Source organism: Mus caroli, unplaced genomic scaffold (genome assembly GCF_978045245.1).
Source record: "Mus caroli unplaced genomic scaffold, Mus_caroli_1 scaffold_4, whole genome shotgun sequence".
In the NCBI taxonomy this organism is placed as follows: Eukaryota; Metazoa; Chordata; class Mammalia; order Rodentia; family Muridae; genus Mus; species Mus caroli.
Genome location: NW_028227259.1, coordinates 65,112,717 through 65,134,063, shown reverse-complemented (window position 1 = coordinate 65,134,063; position 21,347 = coordinate 65,112,717). Strand labels below are relative to the sequence as shown.

Sequence of the window (21,347 nt, the reverse complement as noted above, 5' to 3'; positions counted from 1 at the left end):
GCTAGTTAAATATAATAAATTCTGTATTTTATACAGTGGCATGATGAGTCCTCTGTATCCTAGCTTGTATGTTAGTGTGGATGAAGCCATCAGAAATATGTAAAAGCCCCACCTGTACTGAACCCATACATCTTTTTTTTCTTACTCTTTAAATTAGACATTAAAGCAACCGTTTACATAGCATGACCATATATAATATATTATAAGTAATCTGGAGGTGATTAAGCATTCATTAGGATATGTGTAGGTTATATGGATGTACAATATCATAGTTAAGGGCTTGAGCATTTGTGGGTCCTGGTGTCTGATGAGTTTCTGGACTGAATCCCTCTCAGATACTGAGTGATAGTGTTATCAAGTGTTAAATTTCAAAGTTACATAGGTAATTATTATATTACCTTTTTGCCGTCTGTTTGGTAATTTCCTCAGTGAACAGGTGAAACTGATAAATGTACCATCCTTTAGTTAATTAAAATAAGATGGTTTTCATCCTAATTATATTTTATATTTAAAGTTTTAATTTTAAGACAACCATATTTTTTACTTATATATTCCAATTCAACATTGATTTCTCAGAAATTGTTAATGCATTATATTTGTGGCTTGTTTGTTTTTGGTTTGAAAAGAGATGTGTCTACTCCTGGAAGGCAAAAGAGTTTATATACTTACAGACAGAAAATAGCACAGGCTGTAACAATCTCTTGCAACCCTTGTGAGAACTGTAGAAGGCTTCAGGTTAGATTCATTTATACAGTGACCTAGATAGAGTAACACATTGGTTTAAACCAACATCCTCTTGGCTTGCAAAGTGGTGGGATGAATGTTAGTAATCATTACTTGCTTGACAGCTATTTCTAGTTTGTTTACATATCTTACCTTCATGGTGTATCACATATGTGTCCATGATACCATAGGGAATTCTGTGTCCCGAGTCCCGAGGATAGCATTTTTGTTATTGGTTTATTCTTTTATTGTATTTTTCATATAATATATGATTATTGTCTTTTGCCTCTTTTTCAACTCTTCCAAGATTCTTCCCACCTCCCTGTCTACTTAACTGTAAGTGTATACTCTCTGTATTGGCTAGTTTTATGTCAACTTGACACAGGCTCGAGTTATCACAGAGAAAGGATTTTCAGTTGGGGAAATGCCTCAACGAGACCCAACTGCAAGGCATTTCTCAATTAGTGATCAAGCAGGGAAAAGCCCCTTGTGGGTGGTGCCATCTCTGGGCTGATAGTCTTGGTTCTATAAGAGAGCAGGCTGAGCAAGCCAGGGGAAGCAAGCCAGTAAGTAACATCCCTCCATGGCCTCTGCATCAGCTCCTGCTTCCTGACCTGCTTGAGTTCTAGTCCTGACTTCCTTTGGTGATCAACAGCAATGTAGAAGTGTAAGCCAAATAAACCCTTTCCTCCCCAATTGCTTCTTGGTCATGAAGTTTGTGCAGGAATAGAAACCCTGACTCTCTGTTTGAAGAAAAATTAAAATGAACAAAGAACCAAGTAGTCAGAAGCAATGACAGAAACAAAAACTTATGAAAATGGGACTTTTGGGATAGCATTGGAAATGTAATTGAGGAAAATACGTAATAAAAAAATATTAAAAAAAAAAAGAAAATGGCTTCCGCGGTTCAGGATTAGGTTCATAACCAGAGTGACCTGGGAGAAACTAACCGCTACTGTCCCACAATGTCTGGTCTTCTTATTGCTTTTACTGGAGTGCAGAGAAAGTGTATTTAGGAGTGGGAGGGCTTTCTTGTCTTGTCATTGTGTTGGTGCAGATTTTCGGTATTCCAATTTAAGGAGGGATTTCTGCTATGTGTCCAAGCAGACTGGATTTTCTCTCCATCATCTCAGAGCCCATCATACTTGCACTGTAGTGAGCCTAGTGTCACTTCTGACGTTTCTGCAACAAAAATTATTGTTAAATAAACGTTTATAATCATGTGATTTCCTAGAAACCTTTTAACTGAGCACCACTCCTTAAAACACATTCCAGTTGCATGTCTCTTGAGACATTTCAGTCGCTTGTGCCCAGGTGACTGATTTCATCTTGCCACAGCATCCCACCATTTGGGAGCTGTTTCCTTTCTTCTTCTTTTTTTTTCTTAAAAATTGGATATTTTATTTACTTTTCAAATGTTATCCCCTTTCCTGGTTGCCCCTCCAGAACCCCCCTATCCCATCCCCTCTCCCCCTGCTTCTATGAGGGTGCTCTTTCACCCACCCACTTCTGCCTCATCCTGGCATTCCCCTACACTGGGGCATTGAACCTTCACGGGGCCAAGGGCCTCTCCTCCCACTGATACCCGACAAAGTCATCTGCTACATATGCGGCTGGAGTCATGGGTCACTCCAAGTGTACTCTTTGGTTGGTGGTTTAGTCCCTGGGAGCTCTGGGTGGGGAAGGGGGGCTCTGGTTGTTTCTTAAAAGGGCACAGTTTTTACCTGGGCCCCTCTGAAAAGACACTTGCTTACAGATCACAGCTAATGCTCTGGTCAGCTGTGCAGTTTAGCAGCTGTGTGAATTGAACATTTGAATAATGAATGTCTCCAAGTGCCTCTAAGTGTATGGCTGGGCATCAGGAGGTGATATGCAGAAGTTCCATTTTCTGGTTCTATGTTCCTCAGCATTGCCCAGTGATGCCTCCATGAGGACTTCCTCATCATATTACAGAAACAGTGTCATCCACACGGCCCTGATATCTGAGGCCCTGCTAAGAAATCTAACGCACCCTGATTCCCACTCGTCAGTGTGCAGAATTGTTCTGTGGTTGTTTCATCATCTGAAAGTGGCAGATAAATGACAGATTTGACCTAGATATCTATGTGGTCAAACCTCAAGGGGTGCTTTAAAATTTCTTTAAGGAAAATTTCACACTTTGGAAAACAGGCCTTTGAACCTGCTATCCATCTTTTTTCTGATTTTTGTTTTGTTTTGTTTTTACTCGCTATTGTCTTTACATAAAAAAAATATACAGTCAACTCTAAGTGTTGAAAAAAAATCACAAGTTTTACCTGAAATCTTATAATAGATTATAAATGAGGCGTTAGGTACCCTGTGGCTTCCTGGGGTCGACCTGACAAAGTATTTAGTTTGCAAAATACTTCTGATCATTCTTTTTTCCACATGTCTCTACGAGAAGTTATTATCTGTTAAATAAAGTATCATTGTTATTTATAGGCATGTAGGTTTTTGTTTTGTTTTTAATGAACTGCCTACTAGTCTCTTCTTCCTTTTCTTTCTATTTTTTTCGTGTTGTTTGGATTTCCTTCACTGACAAACAGGTTAGAGGTAGCACAGAACAAACTGCTAATTATCTCATTAGGGAGCTTTTTTTCATAAGCTATTATAAATCTTAGGAAATTAAAGTTTTGTAAAAGAATACCTGGGTAACAATGTGTAAATGATTTTAGACATTTAACAATTTCCACTGTCTGGTGTCAGCTACGGCATACATATAACAAACTTATTCATAAGCTGTCTATAAAAAAAGCCCTGCTTCTTCTACCTCTGTAGGTTGCCTGACAGTGGGAAGTTGTTCTCTCTTCCCAGTCTCTACAGTGTCTAGTGGTCTAGATTTGCCCTCATATTGTCCTTTTAACTTACTTTGATTTCCAGAATTCCCTTTGATAAACCAATGATGTTATGTATTTCTGTGTAATGATGTTTGGTAAGCCAATCCTGTCAAGTGTTTCTTTGTAATAACTTCCATGATCATTTGGCTGCATACACTGAGCAACTTGAGGACTATTCATTTCCCTGCCATGTTTTCACTCTGTGTGTTCCTTCTCATCTTCTGTTTGAACCTCTTTAGCTATTTAACCCATTGAAACTATTGTTAGCCATTGAAACCTACATGAGGACCTGTAGGATGGCTCACTAGGTAAAGGTGATTGCCCCTAAGTGTGAGGACCTGGGTTTAATTCCTGAGACCCACACAATAGAAGGATAGAAACAGCTCCAGCAAGTTTTGCTCTGACCTGCATATACATGCCCATACACATACACCTAAATAAATAAATAATAAAAACAGGTTAGAGGTAAAAAGATAAATAAATTTACATTTAAAACCATGTGTAAATTTCAACCAATTTTGGTGTTCTTCTCCATAAACTTTTGCTTTGTTTTCTCTTGCTGAATGACTGTTGATCTGTAATGTGTCATGGACTCTACCAGGAAAATGAGTTGAAAGGATGAAAGGCAATTTAGAAGAGGGTTATAATGAATAAGGCATTTAAATTATGAAGGTGTGTAGTAATATTGAGGTTTAGTAGAAATGATAAAAGAAATTCCAAAAATATTAAAAATGAGCTGTCAAGGTTTGTTATATTTGTAATTAGACATGGGATTCAATCATTCAAAACTATTTCTGAAGCAACAACTATAAGAAAGTTGGTAAGGGAAATAGTTGAATGATCTAATGTCTACACTGGAAGACATCATCAATAAGAGTATCACAGTTAATCTGGAGTAATTGCATAGATGAGTGTCACTGACTTAGGAATGGTAGGACCTGAAAGAAAGGTGCCAATAAATAAAGCAGACTAAAGTCTTAGGCAACCACCATTCAGAGCCTCAGACAGTTTATACTCTGGAGAGTTAAGAAAGATTAGATGAGTGAAGTTCTTATGACATCAAGTGTGTAAAACTGCCAGGATAAGCTCAACATTGCAATAACATGTTTTTCCATAGAGGCATATAAAAGATAGTTTAAATATTTAATGGGATCACAATAGCAATAGTCAGTGATGAATTATCAGAAGTAAGGTCACTCCTGTCCACTACACCTAGGAAGAGCACAGAAACACATTCCAAGAACAAGTCTGTGTTTTGAACAAACTGAGGTCGCAAGATTCTTGTCCTCTTTCCTTGGAGTCTGCTCAGAATTCTTCTCACCCAACTCCATTTCTGGACTGTGTTCCCACACTGAGGATGAGTTGTTCAGTAGAGTGTATTTATGCTGATTGACGAAGGATTCATTTTAAATGTGAAGACCATCCCAAGTTGAGTATGGATGGGAGCCATACACTTTCTGGAGTCACATGTCAATGCCATGTTCATTGTCAGCTACAGGAGAAGTTCTAGGAACTGAAGTGTCCATGTTGTAGGTATTTAGAATGTTGATAGATTGTGAAAAGGACTTTGACATGTACATCAATTCAGGGATGAGGTGTTGGACAGGAAGAGTGAAGGAGAAGTTGTTAATAAAGCTAAAGAAGATTCCTCGTCCATAAGGTGCATGTTGGCAACCAGAGAGGGCCCATCCTTCTTGAAGAACACAGTGTTGCTGAGCTCATCTGTCTGTGAGGGCAGGAGCGTGTTGAGAGAGGAGTGCTGTCTGTTTGGTACATTTGTCTCTTAACCTGTTATCTTCAGTATGGGTATCTGAATTCCCATATAAGATAACTGCAGTTTCTTCCTTATGTTAGTTTAAAACAGTGATTCTCAACCTCCCTAGTGCTGTGACCCTTTAATATAGTTCCTTATGTTGTGTTGATCCTCAGCCATAACATCATTTTTGTTGCTACATCATAACTGCAATTTTGCTACTGCTCTGGGTCATAATGTAAATATTTTTGGAGACAGGGAGGTTGAGACCACTGGGTTGGACTTTGTGTTTATGTGACAAAATATCTGGCATAAGTGGGAAGAGCTTTATTTGGGGTTGTGGTTTTGAAGTATTTGGCACCAGTGGTTCTGAGCTAATGCAGAGAAGCAAGGTGGCAGGGATGCATAGTGGAACCCATGTCACAGCCGCCAACATGCAGGGATCAAAGAAGGACCAGAGCCAGGTGTAACCTTTAAAATATACTAGTGGTGACCCTCACGTTTCCCAATTAGTCTCTACTTAAGATTACTACCACCATCTAAAATATTGTTACAAGCCAGGTCTCACATTCTTGATGCATGACCTCAGAAGGAGACTTACTTATTCAAACTATAAAATGTAGCCACTGCCATGGGGGAAAATGGAAGAAAAATCCATAAAGGGCCTACATAAACTCTTTGGATATTTGGATCTTCTGAATGTGAGGGTGGTCTTACAGCCTCATCTTTCTGTGTTCTTTATCATTTATTGTTCTTTCTCATTATTCCACTTCTGTCCTTCTTTATTTCCTTTCAGTTTGTCTCATCAGAATTTTGTCTACCCACTTAGCAATTCAGTAAAACTTAAATTTTCTAAAAGTCAGGGTGAGATTTCACCATGTTTATAAAACACTTAAGAATTAACAAAAAGAATTAAGGGTTTATGTCTTTTGACTTTTGTGTCCCAAAATTTGAATTCACTTCTGAACTTTAATTACATGCTTTCTTGGATGTATAATGAGTCTGAAGTTTCTACCACAGGACACTATTAATATTTCACTCTCGATTAATCATTGGTGGTCATTCTGCCCAGTAGTTTGGGAGTTCTAAGGAAAGTTAAGATTGATAGAAAGCGGTCAGGGTTTTGAGGACCCTGGGAGCCAAAATATAACATGTGTGTGAATGCTGATTTCGACAGCAGATGCACATTTCTTTATTTGCTGTGATTGTCAGAGGCATCTTCTTACACTGTAGCAAAGGCTAGCCTGTAGCTCATGACTGTCCTTTCCTCTCAGCCTCCCAAAAACTTGGGAGGAAAGCATGAACTACCATGCCTGACTTTTGTGTACCCATTATTTATTAGAGAATAGAAAAGAAAAATGTGACCCAGTATGAGACTAGAGTCATCATCATCCAAGCACTGAGGATTCGGTTAGTTAATGAGATCGGACAGGCTGCTTTGGTAGGTTTTGTTCTCTGTGTGAGGCAGCAGTACTTTGAGATGGTTCTGTGACAGTTCCTGTTGTGACCAGCAGATGCCTGCAAACACCATCGAATCATTGTGACCAGACCGATTTAGAGAATGTATTCTGGGTTTAGGAAGTGTATGGCGCTGGTCTCTCCGTGTTGTTTGTATTTGATTCTTTGCCTTTTAAATCTAGACAACTAGAAAACTGAAACAATCATTTTCTTTTAAAAGCACAGGTCATTTTGCATTTTTTTTTTTTTTTTGCAGTATTGAAACTCAGTGTGTTTGTCTGTCATTTTGAAATTTTACATAGAAATCATGGAAGGAGAACTGCTGTGAATACTGAGCCTTTCTTATTTTAAAATATGTTCAGAATGTCATACTTATCTGTCTGCATCTTCTCTAACTACTACAGGAGATGTACTCAAAAGGAATAATTCCCCTCACGGCGATATCCACAGTCCGGGCTCAAGGAGACAACAAATTTGAAATTGTTACAACACAAAGGACTTTTGTTTTTAGAGTAGAAAAAGAAGGTAAGATTATTTTCAATCCCTCTTTCTTTACCCCCCCCCTCCCCTGCCTCTCTTATAAGAATCTAGCTATGTGACTCAGGCAGACACAGAATTGAGTGCTCAGTCCACACTGACCTTGAACTCTGAATCCTCTGCTTTCATTTCCCCAAACTCTGAGAATTCAGGCACACACCAACATACCCGTGTCTAAGATGATTTCATTATCACTGTACACATGCTTAGAGCCCTTGATTTCTCACAAAGCAGGTTCATAAAACAGGTGAAGAAAACGATAGTCACTTTTACCTCTATTGCTTTCAAATAATTTATATTTGAAGAAGAGTTCTTTGAATGCATAATGTTCAAGCCTAAAATGACAAAGTTGCTCTTTGTGTGATTATTGTTATATAGAAAAATCATTGAGTAGGGAGCTATTAAGTATGGGACGTTTGTTTAAGCTGTAGCCATATAACAATGAAAAGTGGACAAATCCTCTTGCAGAGACTGTTTCAGTGTGTGATTTTTGATAGCGCAAAGTAGGTATTTAATACTAAACGGCGAAGGTCCTAATTATAAACAAGTAGATTTTAAGGATGCTTAAACAAGGAAGTCCTTAGTGAAATCTGCTGGCTGGCACAATAATCTCTGGGTTACAGATTTGTGCTGACTCTTCTAACTGTATCATTTTCATGGGAATCATGAACTATGGGACTCCTGGTGCAAAGATGACATGTGGGGGAGAGAAGAATGCTGGATGCTGAGAGGATGACTTGGGTTCACCCTTGGGAACCATACTGTGGCAGAGATAGTTGATTCCTGCAAGTCCTCTTCAGACTTACCCCATGCACAAGGCACATGTGTATCCCCACTCCTGAGCTCATATATTTGTATGTGTACACACAAGCATACACACACACACACACACACACACACACACACAGGAATGTGAACACAACAGTACAAATGTGACTCGTGATTTGGCCTGAGTCTAAATGTATACAGAAGAATATTTTCTGAAGTTGGTTAGTACAGGAGGGGAAAGGAGTGGGAAATGAATGTACTTTTGGTTGATTCTCATGATGTGGATGGCTGTAAACCGCACTAGGTTTAAATAACACAGGTGAGGCTACATCCTGATTAAATAATAAGAGATTTACCTTGTTTTAAGAACTGTGTTGGGATAGATTTATAACTGACCTGATTTTTATCACAGTCCTATCCCAGTATGCTCTATTTCAATAATGATTATTTGAAGAACTTACTGGATATTGTGTATATGCCAGGCATTTTGTCAAATTCAGCATCTTACCAACCTTGTAATGCACCGTGCATGGTTATTGTTCTGTTTTAAACATGAGCGCATCTACCAGCTAATGGAGATGACCCCGATGCTAACCATGAGCAGCAGCATTGCCCTTTAGACTACTCCGATCCCAGGACATGTGTTAACATATGGTACCAAGAAAGTGTTCAATAAATATATATTTCTAGAAAGTTCCCGTGAATACTGAAGATGATCTATAGTGAGTGTATCCAGCTGCCTGTCAGGGAACAGTGTGTTTTTTTCAGACTTTGATTACTGATGGTTTATAAGATCAAACTAGAAGCTTATGTTGCTGCTGAAAACATAAACATCACACTAAGTCCCCTAAAACATGGCATAAAATATCAAATAGCAATGCTTGTAGGATGTATTATATTGTATAACAAATCTGTGTCAATCTTGTATATGTACAATGTAGAAAATATCTGATATTTCTATGTTTAATTTTAAATACATTTTTAACTAAACTACAATCATGATGCTTCCTCCCCTCTTCTCCTTTGTCCCGCCCCTCCCCAGTGCCTGCCCTCAAACTCCTTTCGTCTTCTACCCTTAAGCTCAAGATAACCCTGTTCTTCCCCAATTTTTGTTTTACACACACACACACACACACATACACACACCCACACACACACACACAGGCACACACATGCATTTACAAATATATAAATACAACCTGTTGAGTCAGTTTTTGATTGTATGTATGTGGTTTCAGGAATAATCAGTTTATATTGGTTAGCCAATTGGGTGCTCCCTCATCCATGGAAGAGGCTAACTTTCTCTGTCAGCAATAAGTAGCTGCCTATAGCTCCTGTCCATTGTTGTGGACCTGTGAGGATTTTTTTCCCTTTCCTGTGACACGTCTGTTGGTATTGCCATTGTTCAGATGTTGTTTCTGCAGACATTTCTGGGAGAGCCACTGTCATAGCAGCAGACTTCCTGGTATTCTGGCTCTTAACATTTTTCCTACCCACCCCTTCTTCTACCTTGCGGCCTGAACCGTAGATGCAGGAGCTGTGATATAGATGTGGCTGGGCTCCTCACTATCCATTGATGTCTGTATTGTGTCTAGTTGAGGTTTCCTGCTATTGTCTCCATTTACTTTAAAGAGAAGCTTCTTGGACAACGGGTGGTAGCTGTACTTATAGGTGAGTGTAAGGATAAAACTTGGAGTGTAGCAAGGAATTATGCTAGTCTAGCAAAATGGCTATAACAGATTATCTTCTCAAACCCATGACATCACTAGCCCTGGAAAGCTAGCTATGTTTCTTGTACCAGACATTGTTCCCTCCTGTTGAGTGGGCTTTCAGTCCAATTAGGCTGCTGTTGGTTACCATCAGCATGAGAGAGCCACTTCCTTTCCCTTCTAGACAGCATCCCATTTTCCTCAGTGCTGTGGTTCATGGATGTCACAGCCGATTGTTAATTAGTTCTCTCCCTTGGAAACTTTCATAGTATTTTCTGGTACTAGGGAAACTAGACTGCAGGACTATAACTCCCAAAGCCATACAGAGCATGGCTGTTTTTCTTGGCTACCTCCTAGATGTTGAGGTAAGCCCAGGTTGCTGAAGATGTCACACACTTAGGACACAGAACTCAGATTATTCGAGTTCACTTGGTATTTACAAGAAAACAACCCTGGAACAGAGATCACTAAGCTGGGCTACAGCACCCCCCCCCCCACATTCCTTTATAAATCACCCCATAGGTTCTTGACAGCCTCTACCCTGGAGTGCTTTGTAGAGCATTGTGTATGAGTTGCCACTTCTCTAAATCAAATCATACCTAAAATACCATTACAGGTTGGCATTTTCCACATTCAAAATGTCTAGTGTTTTGATTATTCTGGGTTACACGATAAAAAGTATTGCTTAATTAAATATTCATTATGTTGAAATAGTATTACTTTGAAAATGGTCTCCCTCAGAGAGAAATTTCATATTGACTCCTCTTGCTCTGAGATAAGGTGGGTGTGGGGTTCCTGGCATTATGGTCTCCAATCATCTGTGTACCTATTCATAGCTACGCATACAACACTTTCCAGAAAGGTGATGCTATGGGGACCCACCCTCAGGGTTAGAGTAGTGATGAATAATTCTGATGGGGATCGTGCTCAGCACGGCTTTCACATCTTGGCTGTCATTTTTAGGTGATGTGTTTCTGTCCATCTTAACACATTGCAGACACTGGATTGTAGGCTGGCCAGTAAGTCACTCATCAACAGGCATCAAGACAGTCCCCCATTCTGACTCTGATACCTGGGAGGCTTTTAAATTACTAACAGTCTATTAGACCTGGCATGAGAAGCAGAATTATAAAAACAACATGGCCAGAAGCATGCAATTATGAAATGTTTTCAGATTCTCCCATCGTTTACCCTCCTTGTTCTCTTTCAGGTGACTCTGCTTTGTTGAGTACTCCTTACTGTTGTGGAAATCTCTTAAAGATGTTTCAGGACCATGCTAGGATTCCAAATTCCTTTAAAGTACTAAATTACAAATAATGCCTTTTGAACAAAGGAATGCAAAAATCTCTCTCTACTTTTCACTACTATTAATAATATACTTCTGGGATTAGGGGACTAGCTCGGCAGTGAGCTTACTGTGCAAGGGCAAGAACCTGGGTTCCATCCCGCAGTGCACATAAGGCCAGGGGTGGAAACAAGTTTGTGATTCCAGTGCTGCTGTGGCAGAATATGGGGCAGATAAAGGAGAATCTGGATATTGACCGGCAAGTTACTCTATCAGCAAATAAGAGCCCATCACAAGTAAGGCAAAATGCCTGCATAGGCATAGGCTGTGCTCTGACCTCTGCACTAAGACCGTGGGGGCCACTTGTGTACACACACACACACACACACACACACACACACACAAAAGGTGACTTCTACTCAGTACTACTCATATATTTGCCCACTTTCAAACTCTATATGTGTCTGTAAACTTTTCTGAAATTTGAATGGCTATTCTGTAGCAGTTAGTGGCCTCTTTAGCTCTGTAAATGTTTTCTCTTGAGAATAAATCAGAATAAAGTGGTGTGTGTGTGTGTATGTGTGTGTGTGTGTGTGTACATGTATAAAATTTTCTTTACTCCCACACCCCACTTCTCATTTTCTCCTCCAAATGGTTCCCTTCTCACATTCATGTCTTTGTGTGTGTGTGTGTGTGTGTGTTGATTTATGACACAATGATTTTAACCAGGATCATCTGTGTGTCCCATGTGTGCGGAAGTATCTATTGAATCCTGATGGTTTAACAGTTTGGTGCACAACTAAAGATGACTGTCCCTCGCCCAGAATCCAACAGCTTTAAAAAATTCTGCAGTCAGGCCCAGGGCACCATGAGGCCTTTCTCCATCTATGATGATCATTTGATATACCAGTCTTGTCACGACCAAGTGACCCAGTGACCCAGTGACCTAGTGACCTTTGCAATGGTGATCCTGTGCTGAAGATAGCATTTCAAGTACCCCCCCCACACACACACCCATTTGCCTCTTACATGCTTATCTGGTACTGTAACTCTGGCCCAAACCCCATGACTGGGAAGGTCATAGATCCTCACTGTGGTACAGTTAAATAGTCTTGGCACAAAACTGTGATCTACATTTTTATGTTTATATCCATTGATCCTATTCTTTGCAGTGAACTGTAGTGACTGTGGAGACACATGGCTGTTCATAGTGTTTACAATAAATGAGAGATGAGTGCTCAGCCCCTAGCAGGGCACTCATTCCTTAGTGTTTCTTTACTTCCCATTATTTGTGAAGGCCTTGGGAGGAAAATGATCCAAGGGATTGATCATTTTATAGTAGTGCTGCTCTAATATATATGCTTAAAACATGCAGTTGACAATTTCAAATTAATTACTGAGAGCATGAAATAATATGCTAGCTATGATCTAAAAACCACAAAGCTCTGGTCTACTTTATTACGTATAGTTACGTTTGAAATATTTATGAATATCCAGCAAAGCAACCATTCTTTAGATTACTTGGCAGGAACATCTTGTATGGAACCAACATTTGCAAGTGATAACCATAGTAAGGTGGAAACTCTTCCCAAAAATATAGCACATTTTTCTAGTGTAAGCTGGACCTGTTGATGAAGATGTCTCACTGTGGAGTTTTTGCTTGTTGACATTAACTCAAGATTCCAGAATGCTTTCAAATATATAATAGCTTTGGGGAGTTTGATGTGTACTTCATTCAGATATGTAAGAAAACCCTCATTTGTGGGGATTATGTAATGCCTGGAAAATCAGTATTGACTTTGATCATTGAACCCTTTTTAGTATATTAGAAGTTGAGGAAAAATAGTGATACTAATAATAATAATTTAGAAATTATTATTGTGATTACTTATTGTGAAGTAATCTTCCATCCTTTATTAAGTCTGAGTACATCTCATATGAAGTACATCTCATATGAGTACATCTCATACTTATTATAATCCACAATGAAGTTCCTGAGGGTAGGCTTGTAATAGAAGCTGGCCTAAATCCCAGGATTTGGCCCTGTTTACTCTTTCTATAAAAATTTTTTGCTACCTGCGATTCAGTCTGCTGTATTAATTAATTTGTTTGTTTATTTAGTTATTTATTAATTTTTAGCCTTGATAATTCCTCTTCTGTTTAATTTGAGGGCCATTGCTATCCTTGAACATAAAAGATTCCCTTTTGGTTTTCACATTTTATCTTATTTTTCTACATCTATGGGTCCTTTCTTATAAAGTCTACTAAGGTATGTTAGCTCTCTGAAAATGGGCAGTGTTCTGTAAACTGGATTATCCTGCCACTTCTCATGGCCAATTTATGAGACCAAACGTCCTTTTATTCTGGGCTGTTCATTTTTGGGCTAACATCCGTGAATCAGTTATGCCTTACTCCCTTTAATACACTGACTCTTTGAATGTCCTTATATTTCATTTTAATTTTATTACATATCTATTGTCTTATTCCTGGATTCTATGCTCCCAGGTCATCCTACCAGCCATAAACACAGGCATCCCAGTTGTCTCTGCTTGCTAGTTATCCAGAAGTGGTTTTGGGTTTTCCTTTTCTTCTGTAATTCAAAGTAGTTAGCGGATGGTGTCTGTGCATATTTGCCATAATTGCCATAATTGTCTTGCACATTCAAAAGTATCATAATGCTCCGGTTAAGTCTCAGAACTGATGTTGGTCCTGCTCCTTTTTTTTTTTTTTTTTTATTGTGTTGACCTTGCTCAGTGTCCTGATCTGCCATTCTTGCTTCAGAGTTTCTTTCTTTTTTCTCTTTTCTTATTCATTTAATTTTTTGACATGGTTCTTAATTCTCAATATCTATCACATATCCCCTTTATTGATGGTGCCAAATGCAGTTGTGTAGGAGTTGAACTAACTTTTCTTATAATCTCTGCAATACCTTTCTCAATGACCTTCAGTAAATCCCTTCTCTCTGTTGAATGGACTCATGTATTATTCGATACCATTTGTATGACATTTATTCTAGTCTGTGCTCCATTATCTGTTCAAATCTAACTTGACTTATTGTCTTGGTTACTCCTTGGAGACTGTATCACATTTCTATGCCACCAGTAGTGTGTAATGCATAACTGAAGGTCACTTAGCTTTTATGGAGGGAGTGTTAGTACTATGTTTTACTTCTGGATGCCAAGAAGTGCATACTGACAGGAGGAGGCTGATATAGTTGTATTCTGAGAGGCTCTGCTAGAGCCTGACATATACAGAGGCAGATGCTCGCAGCCTGAGTACGGACTCAGCCTGAGTATCGGACTGAGTACGGGGTACCCAGTGGAGGAATTAGAGAAAGGACTGAAGGAGTTGAAGGGGTTTGCAACCCCATAGGAAGAACGGTATCAACCAACCAGAGCTCCCAGGGTCTAACCCACCGACCAAGGAGTACACATGGAGGGACCCATGGCTCCAGCTGTATATGTAGTAGAGGAAGGCCTTGTTGGGCATCAGTGGGAGAAGAGCCCCTTGGTCCTATGAAGGCTGGGTGCCCCAGTGTAGGGAAATTCGACGGTGGGGAGACAGGAGTGGGTGGGTGGGTGTACACCCTCAGAGAAGCAGGAGGGAGGGTGATGGGATAGTGGGTTTTTGGGGGTGGGGGAAATTGGGAAAGGGGATAACATTTGAAATGTAAATAAATAAAATATCCAATAAAAAAAAAGAGAGAATCATTTGTTGAGCATTTCCCTGCTAAATCTACCAGTTGTATACTGATGCTGCATTCTCCTGTACCTGTCACCCACCCCCCTGCATCTCTGATGAAGTAACCTGACAGACAGCTTAAGGGAGGAAAGACTTATCTTGGTTCAGGGCTTCAGAGAGTTCATTACATAGTAGCTTGGTCTCATGTACTTGGGACAATCCAATCCCAGTGGGAAGGGTATGTAAAATAGAAGTTTCTTTATCTAGATATAGAGAAAAAGCTAAATGGAAGTCCAGCACTTGTTTGGCCTTCCAGAGAACTCCTCTTTGTGTAACTACCTTTTCCAACTCTGACTCTTCAGTCCTCTCTCCATAACCTCCCAAAACACCATCACTAGCTGGCAGCCCCAAGCTCAAACCAGGACCCTAATGGAAATATTTCATTTCAAAATGATAGCAGGGAGAAAATCCGGTCTCATGAATCACCTCAGGCATGAAGAAGGTATTAGATCTCCTGGAGTTCTTTCTAAATGTAGTCTTATTTGGGGCTGAAATGGAGCCTGAGATGTGGCATTTCCTGTATGGTCGTAGAAGGTCATCATGCTGGCTCCAGGGCATCTGCATAGTCCCTTCTATTTGGCTAAAATTGAACTCCTGCCTCTGCTAACAGGGAAATTTAGGCTGTGGTGGTGGTAGGGCATCTGTACATTGGCTTCAGAGCAAGATCTTAGGTTGATGCTTTTTATTTGTATGTCTTACATATTTTCTCCTCTAATTTCAGAAGAGAGAAATGATTGGATCAGCATATTATTAAGTGCACTGAAGTCACCATCACTTGCATCACAGTTGCAAGCAGCTGTGGCCCCCGAGAAATGTGGATATCTTGAATTGAGAGGGTATAAAGCCAAAATTTTTACCGTGTTAAGGGGCAACAGTGTGTGGCTTTGCAAAAATGAACAGGTGAGCTTCGTTACATTAATTGTGAATTACTCTTCTGTAATGATAGCGACTGTGTTTAGCTTTTGAGAGCTATGTGTATTTTTATTTATGGTTTTTGGTTTTGCTTTAAAAATTCTATTAACTATAACAAAGGAAATCTGGTTGACTGCTGTGTTTCAGCAAAGTTCCTCCATCGGATGTGAGGGTTTGTTTTCTTTTAGTGGACTGAGAAAGTAGCATTGTTGAAATGTATGCCTAAATTGAAGTTAGGTATAGCTGTCAGAAAATAATTGAATATATTCAAATACTGATGTTTATGAATGGGCCTAATTCTACTTCCTTGTGAAAAAAACCCAGAAGGAAATAATAAGTAACCCAGTTTATTAGCTGCTTTTCTGTTGGTGCGAAAACACGATGACCAAGGGCCCTATAGAAGCAGTAGCTGATTTTAGCTTAAGGTTCTAGAATAAATAAAGACTGTCTTGGCAGTGAAGCATAACAGAAAGACTAGGAACCTCTGAGCACAAAGCTTGAGCCATAACCATGAGCAGAAATCAGAGACGGTGAATGGGAAATGCTGATGATTAAACTTCTCTAATCCTGCCACAGTGACATGCTTCTTTCTGCAAGGCCACACCTCTAACACTTCTAACAGCTCCCCCAAGAAGTGCTACGGACTGAAGACCAAATATTCAAAAATCTAAGTCTATGGGGTACATATCTTCTTGAAGCCACTACTCTAAGTTTAATTATCTTTGTTTTTCTTTGAACACTTATTCTATTTGTCATGAAATTGCTTTGGTAATAGAGGGATAGTGCAGAGAGGTAGGTATTGACATATGTGAGTACATATACTTGCAGCGATATCTATATCTTTATATCTATATCTATCAAGATATATACATATATATATATATATGTGTGTGACATATACACAAGTATATGGGCTTTAACTATTAGATTATTGAATTTTGGTTAAAACACTAAAGAGATAGTTTATTTTTGAGAGCCTTGTGGATAATTAAAGTGTTTTCCTGTATCTTATGAGATTTATACTTGATTCTGCAGTGCAGCTTTCCTTTTCTCTACTGTTTTAGACTTTTGTATGTAAAAGAAAATGCTTCCTCATTAGGTGCTTCGTTCTTAGTTGAGATACAAAATATTGTATTTTGAATAGAAATGAATTCTAGAATGAATTTGTTTAATAATGGACTATGGTAAGTTATAAACATTGACTCGTGAAAAGCAGAGTTATCAACTCAAAACAAGCAATAGAGAAAAAAATAAAACTCCAGCTCTTTAACCCAATGCATCCACAAAATTCATTGTGAATATATTCATTGTTTTGGGGGGGATATATTAGTCAATTAGCTGTGGAAAGCATGACTGAGTAACATCAGCAAACTAATAATGGGAATATTTAGCATAATCCTAAAAAACAGTGACATACAGCTAAGCAGTGTATGTGAACTGGATGTGAATATTGTTTCTGAAGTCTCTGAAGATAGGTGATTAAAACTTTCCTCATTGGAATTCAGGTCAAAACTCATAATTTGCATCTATCTGTGTTGAAGTTACTCTGCCAATTTGAGGTATTCATTTTTGTATGTGCACAGACCCAATACAATGCCTATTATTCATTTCATTGCTCACATTAGCTAGATTATCTGAGTTTCAGTTATTTTCTAGAAATAATATATTTTTGAGTTTTATTAACACTTTAGAAGAAGGAATTTTTTTCTCTTTTATGAAATCATTGCTTCAGTAATAATTTTGAATGTGAAATCTAAAATGTTTGTCCCTGGTTGAGTGCCAGGTATTATGCTAACTAATTTATAAATACTCCATTTTAATCTTTCCTATAATTATAGGAAGATGCTGTCATCTGTGAATTAAATGAGTAAAATGAAGTTTACATAATTTGTAACAGGGCTAACAGTTTCATATTCCAAGCTTAATTTAAAACTAGAATTTTTTAACTCTAAGCTTTCCTAAAAGCTCGATTTATATCTTTTCTCAACTTCTAACTTTTAGAAATGAGCAAGAATTATTTTTGTGACTAATTCTATTGCCTCAGAAATTTGGGGCAAGCACTTAATGTGGTGTCAGGCTGTACACTCTCCAAAGCGTGTGCCTATATAGCAGGGCAGTTTCATCTGTGAGGTAGTGTCAGACAGGTGCAACTGCAGGTAATAAGCCCTGTGCTTTTGTTGCCTGTTCCTTTGCTTTGCTTTTCTGAGACAGGGTCTCTTGTAGCAGATGAGCTTGAACTCTCAGTCCTCCTGCCTCTCTCCCTTCCAAGTGTAGAGATTAAAGTGCTGTGCTGTTATGTCAATGTCAGTGCTTTATTCCATGGGAAGGCATTGTGGAGTGGTCCCAAACACGGGACATCAAAGAAATTTGAGAGTTACAAATAAACAATTCCATTTGTACAGATGAATACATTATTTTAAAGAATGAAAGCAGTAAGGCTGATGTGCACACCATCTTTAGATATGTAACCTATTTTTAAAATAATTTTTGTTTTTTGTTTTTTTTCGAGACAGGGTTTCTCTATGTAGTCCTGGCTGTCCTGGAACTCACTCTGTAGACCAGGCTAGCCTCGAACTTAGAAATCCGCCTGCTTCTGCCTCCCAAGTGCTGGGATTAAAGGCATGTTCCAAAAAATAAAATAAAATAAAATTAAAAAAATATCTTTAATGTATATTTATTTAGTTTTTTCCTCTCATATATTGAGGTGATTATATTTTACCTTTAAAGATGTGTGTGTGTGTGTGTGTGTGTGTGTGTGTGTGTGTGTGTGTGTGTTGCTTGCATCATCTTATACAGAATCTTCTTGACGAGTTGAATAAACTGCATGCAGTACCATTCCAGCTTTTAAAACCTGTCCTTTTTGGTATTTGCCTTGTTGTCCTGAGGGAAGCTGCCTACTACTGATCTCATGTAAGGAAGCAGGTGCTGGGAAGAATCCCCTAGGCTGCTGAGATAGGACTGACTTTCTCCTCAACATGCAGGGTTCATCCAAGTGAGGGTATTGGCCTGCTTTAGGAAAGCACTGGATGATGGTAATACATATTGATGTGGATATCTACACAAACACACATGCACATGTACATACACCTGGGAATTGAACTCAGGATCTCTGCTCACTCCAGCCCAAAGATTTATTTATTGTTATATGTTATATGTAAGTTCACTGTAGCTGTCTTCAGATACACCAGAAAGGGGCAGCAGATATCATTATGGATGGTTGTGAGCCACCATGTAGTTGCTTGGATTTGAACCCAGGACCTTCAGAGGAGCAGTCAGTGTTCTTAACCACTGAGCCATCTCTCTAACCCAGTAATTTTCAAAGATTATGAAACAAATATATTTCTTCAAAAGTGTGAGAGGCTTAATTTTTGAACTTTTGTATAATTTGCATTGGATCTAATTATAGCTATATAACAGAACATAATTGTTTTATTATTCATAAGGAACAAATTCATTGCCCATGTAATTTCTTGGCATAAAGACATATTGTCTTAAAAAGAGATTGACCTATAGCACTCTAACCAAGGCATTATGTCCAATGTGCTTTCCATTAATGGATGCATAATTTTACTGTTTTGTTGATTGTTCCAGTGAGAGTGAACAGACACTGGATAAATGATAAGGTTGGCCATTATGGAGAAATCTCATTTACCCTAACCACACATATTAGACTGGGAGGTTGCAACTAGGGGTTTTCATTCTTGCTCTGCTATGGCAAACTGTTTTGGGTAATGCAGTTATTCCTGTTAACTAGCATCATTGTGGATGGAGACAGACCTCTGCTTCAAAACGTGTCATTACTTTGTTGAAATTTCATATTCCTGGCCCTATTCCTGGTGCATGATCTTAACCTTTGGGATATGTAGTGTATTCACATCCAAGAAATTACCAAAATGTGGTAGGTGAGTCTAAAACCATACACTGAAACGCTGTGGAGGTTCTTGCTTCTTCTAAAGCAACCAGCAGCCAGGTAAAGGGAGGATGGAAAGCCTGGAATTGGAGCATATATGTAGCTTCCCTTTACCTCCTGCCTGTGGGCACAGCAATGGGTCTTCATCACCCGTGGATGATATACACCGTTTATTTTTCTTCTTAGTTTTAATCTATTTAGAAGAATAACCTTTTCCTAGTTGGACATCTTGAGACATTGATGTATCACCTTAAAAACATTTTAGTAAACATTAATAAAATCATTATTGTACAATTTTAGAACTGGAAAGCCTGTTCCTAGTGTGTTGTACGTAATTCTGAGAGTCTCTGCAGCTTGTGCTTGTTACTCTGGCACACTTACCAAAATGCCAGTGATTCACGGAACAATCTAAAGCCTTCAGCCTTTCCTGAATAGTTTCCTTAACTGCATTTTTTTGCTTCGTGTAGAGCTGTGTTATCTAAAGGTTTTTGAAAACTCCAGTTGCATCATTAGGATTTAGGAAAAGGAAAGCCATAAGAGATCATTTTTATTTGCTTGATCCATGAGTTTCTTTCACGCTGCTTGGGCAGAATTCACTCTGCCTTGGAGATTGTTGTGCATCCATCACCCTACCCACCAGTCCTCGTGGATGCCCTCTCAGTGCCAGCCCACCTGCAGAAGCATCTTCATGGAACTTTTGTCTTTATTTTCTGAATCTGTCTCTAGTACTGAGACAAGAGCATGCGTTTTCTCACTTATGTTCACCTTGAACTCACTTTTGCCATAAACACGTTTATGGTTTTTGAAATTCCCTCTCATTCTTAAGAGCAGCGGTGTGAGCCTGCTGGCAGTCTTGCTGTTCATCTGTATTGTGCTCCCTAACTGGTCTTAACTTCATGAATAATATACATCAACCTGCGTTTAACACCAGCTTCTGGTTCCCTTCTTGCTCAGTTCAAAGGCCCTCATTCTCCCTTGCTTTGTGCACTTGCCTTCACTACCACACTGCTGTAGCCGAAACCTAGAGGTGCTCTCCGGCTGCAGAGCAGAGAGACTGGAGGGGATTCATATAAAATATTGCCCGAGGTGTTTTTAGTACTTTCTTTTTTCAGCTAGGTTCTAAGATGTGAAAGGAGGAAAGGCATGGAGCTTTAGAGAAGACTTTTGTTAGAGAGGAAATAGCATCTTAGAAACAAGCACTAGAATTCTTCACCTAATTACCCAGTGCGTGGCCCTTGTCACACAAATTAAATGTCACCCCTTACATACTTAGCTCCACATCAGAAGCCTTCCATATTCCAGTTTTCACAATTTTCTTCTTTTCCTTAGTTCTAAGTGTATTGTATTTGTGACAACATTTCCATATCATCACATTCAATCTGTTTAAAAGGACTTCTATAACTGGATGTATATGGGCTATACTAGAGCCATTATGTTTCAAGATCCATCTGTCTACTTGGGAAGAATTTAGCAGGCACTTTTCAATTTCTGGCTGATATAGAGGCAAGCTCACCTTGTGGAAAGCCACCTAATCTCTTTACTCTGGAAGCTTAGTTTGTGGAGAGAATAACAAAGTAACATACATTCCCAGGAAATTCCTGAGAATCTCTTTGCAACATTGTTAGCCATCATTTTGTCTCATGTGTGTGGTGTGTATGTATTCATATGTGTGTGGCCATATGTTATATGCTGTTGT

General features: G+C 38.9%; 1 protein-coding gene across 4 annotated transcripts in view; it reads left to right on the top strand.

The window, feature by feature from the left end:
- Arap2 (ArfGAP with RhoGAP domain, ankyrin repeat and PH domain 2) overlaps positions 1 to 21,347 on the top strand; it is a 166,028-nt gene that overhangs the window by 53,228 nt on the left and 91,453 nt on the right. For all 4 annotated transcript variants that reach the window (XM_085836702.1, XM_029477281.2, XM_021162421.3 and 1 more), the window contains exons 8-9: positions 7,194 to 7,314; positions 15,551 to 15,729. In XM_085836702.1, coding sequence (XP_085692828.1) covers positions 7,194 to 7,314; positions 15,551 to 15,729 — 300 coding nt within the window. The remainder of the gene's footprint in view (positions 1 to 7,193; positions 7,315 to 15,550; positions 15,730 to 21,347) is intronic.